A 5,970-nucleotide genomic window follows, 5' to 3' on the forward strand; every position below is an offset into this window, starting at 1 on the left:
CCTAACCCTAACCCTAACCCTAACCCTAACCCTAACCCTAACCCTAACCCTAACCCTAACCCTAACCCTAACCCTAACCCTAACCCTAACCCTAAACACTTGCCCACTTTCCTAGAGAGCGTATTCCAGAGAGGTGATCATATCCAACCGTCGAATGAAGCGTAGAGCTACCGCTAAGTCTTCTAGGGCGGTTCATGCGAAGGCAGTGGGTGCATGGGGTGAATTTGAGGTCACCCATGATATTACCGACATCACGTCCGCCGATTTCCTGAGCAAGATCGGCAAGAAGACCAAAGTTTTGATGAGAATTTCTACTGTAGGTGGCGAAAAGGGCTCTGCTGACACTGTTCGTGATGTCCGAGGATGGGCCATGAAGTTCTACACGGATGAAGGAAACTACGATCTGGTGGGCAACGACCTTCCGGTGTTCTTTGTCCGAGACCCGATCAAGTTCCCTTCCCTGAACAGGAGCCACAAGAAACACCCCCAAACCAACGTCCCTGACAGCTCGATGTTTTGGGATTTCCATAACAACAACCAGGAGGGCGTTCACGCCTTGATGCATCTTTTCGGTCAGCGCGGCGTGCCAGCCTCATTGCGTCACATCAATGGCTACGGAGTGCATACATACAAGTTTGGCAATGTTGCAGACGGTTCCTTCAAGTATGTGAAGATACATTTCAAGCCCGACGCTGGAGTTCAAACCTTGGACGACGCCGAGGCTACCCGTCTTGCCGGCGAAGAACCGGATTACCACGTGAAGGATATGTACAACGCCATCGAGAACGGAGATTTCCCCACCTGGACAATGTATATCCAGGCGATGAGCCCCAAGGATGCAGAGACTTACCATGTGAACATCTTCGACCCCACGAAGATCTGGCCACACAAAGACTATCCATTGATCCCTGTTGGCAAACTTACGCTTAACAAGAATCCGGACAACTACTTTGCAGATATCGAACAGGCTGCTTTCTCCCCATCAACAATGCCTCCTGGCATTGGACCGAGTGCGGATGTCATGCTACAGGCGCGTATGTTCTCTTACCCTGATGCCGCACGGTATCGCGTTGGACCGAATTATCAACAGCTACCATGCAACAAGGCGAAGTACGTGTACACGCCCTTCCAGCGTGATGGACCAGCGCGCATTGACGGTAATTATGGAAGCGATCCAAACTACGGTAGGGCCCCACATTATATACCTGACCATGTCTCCTTTCCAGTTGGTTAACTTCAACAAAAGTTCGATCGTCCTTTCTCCAGGCAGAGTCTAAGGAGGTTGATGTTGCTCATGATGAGTGGGTGGGCAAGGTCGCCCTATGGCAATCTGAAGTCTCGGACGAAGACTTCGTGCAGGCACGCGAATTATGGAAGATCTTTCTGGAGCAGGGCAACGATCAAGTTTTCATCCATACACTTGGTGACAATTTGAACAAGGCTTTCCCTGATGTGCGAGAGGAATCAATCAGTAAGCTCACTGCTGACCTTTCTTCCAATTCCGCGTGCTGATATCGACCAGAAATGTTCGCCAAAGTTGATGCCGACATTGGAAAGAGGCTTCAGAAGCGCATTGATGAGCTACAAGCCAGCAACAAGACCACAAAAGAACACGTGAAGGCTCCGTATGGGATACAAGAAGCTTCTGGCGGTGGCTACTAGCACCGTGAACGTTTTGCATCAAGATCAGGCCATGCTCATGATAGTAATATGAAACAGAGACAATCTCACTTTCTAACAAGTCACATCCATGCATCAAGTTGCACTTGCAAAGTTTTCCAGGGGCTACATGAAGCTTGTCACGATCCATATCAGCGCAATCTGGCGTGGTAGAGTCGGCGCTATCGTCCAATAGAATTACAAGTTCCGTCTTATTGAACTTGCGCATGCATCAGGGTGTCAGCCCGGTTGGGTACATGATCTCGCAGTCTTGCATCCAGCGAATCAGACTGTAGCAGGGCAGCTTAGCGAGCGCACGTCAACGCTCGATATCATGAATGGAACTTCCGTCGTTTGGTATGCGTAGCAAAGCGCAACGTAAAGCGGAGTCATGCATGTCGCTTTGCGATAAATGTCCAAATGCTTCAGCAGACGTGGTATATGCACGTGTCTTGGCGCCTCGATGTCTGCACCTTCAGCAAGCGATAGCCAGGCTGACCGCCTGAACCCCTTTTGCGCAGCCCATGTCAATGCTGAACCTTCCGTTTGTAGCGTATAGGTAATGAACAAGATGCCAGTATAGTTTTTGATTCGTTTGGGCGAGAGCACTGACATAACGAAGCTCCGCTAGACAATCGCATATCGCGAGGAGTTCGTGAGGAAGATTGAGAAGAGACATCCGATTGCAGTGTTGGGTATCGCAATGCCGTGCGCAAGGCTTCCCCCTCACACGAAATTCGTGAACAAATGGAGAAGTGCAGGAATTGGAAGGGCGATGGTTCAGGAGGTGTCGCTTACAGACTAGGTAGGTCCAGCTACGAGCCAATCTAAGTTACGCAGCATTCCTTTCGACCTCAGCGTCTGAAGACAGGAGATGGACCAAGGTCAATCAACCGTGTCGCATTCTAGAGTATTAATCGTAAGTCCACCCTACCCAGGTTCTCGTTTCTTGAATGCTGATTGGCTCCGCTGGCTTCTGAGCGGGCCCGTGCCTCGCCTCACCAAAACGCTACGCGAGCTTCTGCTGCGCGTATCTATACTCTAGTATGCAAGAAAAGGATAGAAGCGCTCAGGTTTAACTGCGTATAGAAGATGTTGCCACGATACCATCAAAGCCAGGCCTCAAGTGTCGTGGACGGTCTCCAGTGAAGAAAGAACCCAGGCTGTGGCAGTACTTCTGAGCTCCCGTACTAAGACCCCTAGATGCCAAGAGAAATTCTACGGCTCCTTCATTGAGGTGACGACTGTCTCAAGATCTGACGGGAGGCTCGGGAGCTCGGGATCGAGTCCGCGCCAAGCCCCAGCCATGCCAATTCCGCCGGCTCCCATTCTCGACCACTACAATCACCACCACCGACTTCCATCCATTTTCATCCAGTTCTATCGTCGAATCGCAAGCGCACTTTCAAACGCACCTCCTCCGCTCACTTTCGGGTTGCGGGCCCGCTCCCCTCCGCCGGTACCTGCCCGTCCCTTCCCCGCCTGCGTCTCCCTTCAGTCCATCATCCTTGCGATTCTCACAAGGCCTTTCGGCCAGAGTACACAGCCGTCTCCGCGTTCTCGCACAGGCACTGGTATTCTGCGCTGTCGGGGGGGGGGGGGGGGTGGTACTTTGAACAGACACGGACAGCGGACACGCCAGGGCTAGTGCGTGGTTGCGAGCTGCGACGCGACACGACGCGAACGGCACGATACGACAAGGCGGACGCGATCAAAGCGTGGGTGGGGGAGACTCCGTTGTACTCTTGCAATGGGCGGTGGGCGTCTCTTCGTTGCGTAGATAGAATGGGAACATGGCTTACACATTCCTTCTCTCCAACGTCCTAGCATTAGCCTACTCATCCGATCCTACTATTCTATCATCATATCGCCTCGCCATCAAGTACTCTACAGCCCTCAAGCAGGCCACCATCGTCCTGCGCATCCCCTTGCACATCCACGGCTTTGAAAATGGGCAATCCTTGTCGCTAATGTATCAGGCTGACAACCTCAGCTCTATTTTCATGTAGCCCGCGACTGAGATACTGTCCGCGGATCGGCACAAGGAGATCGCGAGGCGCGGCGGGCCCATCGCGAAGCATTGCATCTGAGGCTCCACACGCCGTGTCGTATACATTGCCCACCTTCCGCACAAAGCCTCGCGCCGAAGTAAGGCCACGAGAGCAGTTTCCACTGGCTCCAGGATCTCGCCCGTGCGGTCGGTGCCAATGTCATATTCGACATCAGCTACGTCCACGAGAAGAATCACGCCGCATTTTTTCACCTGATCGCCCGCCCAGACCAACTGGCCGGTCTTCGGGCCAGCGAACCAAATGCGTCGCTCCACAAGGACTGGACCGTCTTCGTGCCTGCTGAACCCTTTCATGGAGCACCCGTCGAAGAAGACGGATCGGAAGCGCCGCCTCAATAACGTTACGTTGGAAACAGTGGTATTTGGTAAATGTCACAAGCTGACGTCACGTGTGTGGTAGTGTATTCGAAACAGTGGTAACTAGATAGGAAATAATTACGCCAAGCAGTGGTATGTTTGAAATTTGCCGGCTATCTATATATGCATAAACCGGCAAAAGACCAACTTACCACTACTTGGCGTAATAATTTCCCAACTACCACTATTTCCAATACACTACCACCAATGTGGTCGTGCAGCGGAAATGGACCGAAATACCACTATCTCTGGCCCAAATGCCACAGTTCCCATAGTAGGCTTCGCGCCTTAGGCAAGAGAACAATAGCTGTAATGTTACATAAGAAGGGATAGGCCAAAATCTATAACGTACGTCCATACGTGACGAAATACCTAGTGTGCCAAAACTGACCAATCAGCTTATAAACATTAAGGACTTTCCATTAATTCTTAAAAGTTAATTGATTAGTTCTAGTACACTAGGTATTTCGTGATATATAGATATACATTACTCTAATATACTTATTTTCTAGTGTTAGTATTGTTACGGCGACCGCGCCGCACTAGAATTATAATAATAATAGCGTTAATAGAAATAACTAATAGGATAATAATAATCTAAATTATACTTATAGTTCTAATGCGGAATATAATATAAATATATAAGAAGGTCACGTGATTAGATTTATAGATCTATGAATCTATAAGAGATGGAACCATAGAGCCAATAGAGCTAGGTTAGATAGTAGTATATAGAGATAATGAATTACTATAGTAATCTATTATTGTTAATCTATGATATAGTTACTATATCTAGTTTCCTTATAGAAAGATTACTTATAACGTTTTAGTAATACAATCTTACTATAACGTACCTTACGGGCGAGCTGGCCACACGGGCGAGCTGGCTACTATACCAAGACCCCACTAAACGGTAGCCAACGGTAGTTAATAGTAGCCTATAGTAGTTATTAGCTACTACTAGTAGCTAATTAATTAATTAGATACTACTTCTATATCTTTCTTATAGGTGCGTAAATTATGCCTAGTCTTATTATAGCATCTATAGCGCCTTTATATAGGCTTACCCTTATTAACATATACCTTCTTCTTTGCCTTCTTCCCATTACTATGTGCCGTAAAGTCCTTTAGTGTAGCTAGCCGTACGCCTGTTAGACCTCCCCCACCATGGACTAGGCGGCTCACCCTAAGGTCATGTGACTTGGACTATATAGCACTAGGAGCTGGCGGGTAGAGCCCGTCAGCAATTCGTCTATCCTACACCAAAATGCTACTATCTCTCCACGGTTGAAGTTAAGGCTACACTGTTTACCCTATACCTCTGACAACGCCCTTATCTACTATAAGTACTCCTTCGCGCTATAGCCACTTTCTTTTATATAATTTACGTCGTGTTGTGGCTTTATTAGTAGCTTAAAGCTTAGCAATCTACTTCTACGCCAATACTAGCTTATGCATAACTATAGCTGCGCCTTTTACTATCTTTTTAAAGGCCTCAACCATGCTTGTTAGGGAACTATCTAGGTGCCTTTAAATCCTCTGTTTTACGAGCGTTAATTGAGACCCAAATTCTATACTATTTCTAGGTGTCTGCGACTACCACTGGCTGCCTGGTATTAGGCTTAATACTAGGCTTAGTATTAGGGTACGTAGGCGGATATTAAGCTTTAATAGCACCACCTATAGGTTAAGGGGAACTAGTCTAGCGCCTTAGAAGCCTCCTTAGATGTTCTCTTTTATAATTATAGCCTTAAAAGCGGTAATAAAGTAAGGTAGGAACTCTATTTTAGTAATATATACGATCTAGTTGTATATTAAATCTTTAGCTTAGCGCCTATACGCCTTCTTTAGCGGCGTAAAACACCCTACGTTAAGTAGCTATA

At 48.0% G+C, this 5,970-nt stretch overlaps 1 protein-coding gene across 1 annotated transcript; it reads left to right on the forward strand.

Moving 5' to 3' along the window:
• Positions 1 to 154: 154 nt before the first annotated feature.
• On the forward strand, positions 155 to 1,662 carry CC84DRAFT_1219478 (catalase-domain-containing protein; the record flags this gene model as incomplete). The annotated part of the gene is made up of 3 exons (XM_018183084.1): positions 155 to 1,184; positions 1,247 to 1,471; positions 1,523 to 1,662. The coding sequence occupies 3 exons, from the start codon at positions 155 to 157 to the stop codon at positions 1,660 to 1,662; spliced, it is 1,395 nt and encodes a 464-aa protein (XP_018032857.1).
• Positions 1,663 to 5,970: the final 4,308 nt, after the last annotated feature.

The sequence above is a fragment of the Paraphaeosphaeria sporulosa genome, assembly GCF_001642045.1.
Source record: "Paraphaeosphaeria sporulosa strain AP3s5-JAC2a unplaced genomic scaffold CC84scaffold_8, whole genome shotgun sequence".
Classification (NCBI taxonomy): domain Eukaryota; kingdom Fungi; phylum Ascomycota; class Dothideomycetes; order Pleosporales; family Didymosphaeriaceae; genus Paraphaeosphaeria; species Paraphaeosphaeria sporulosa.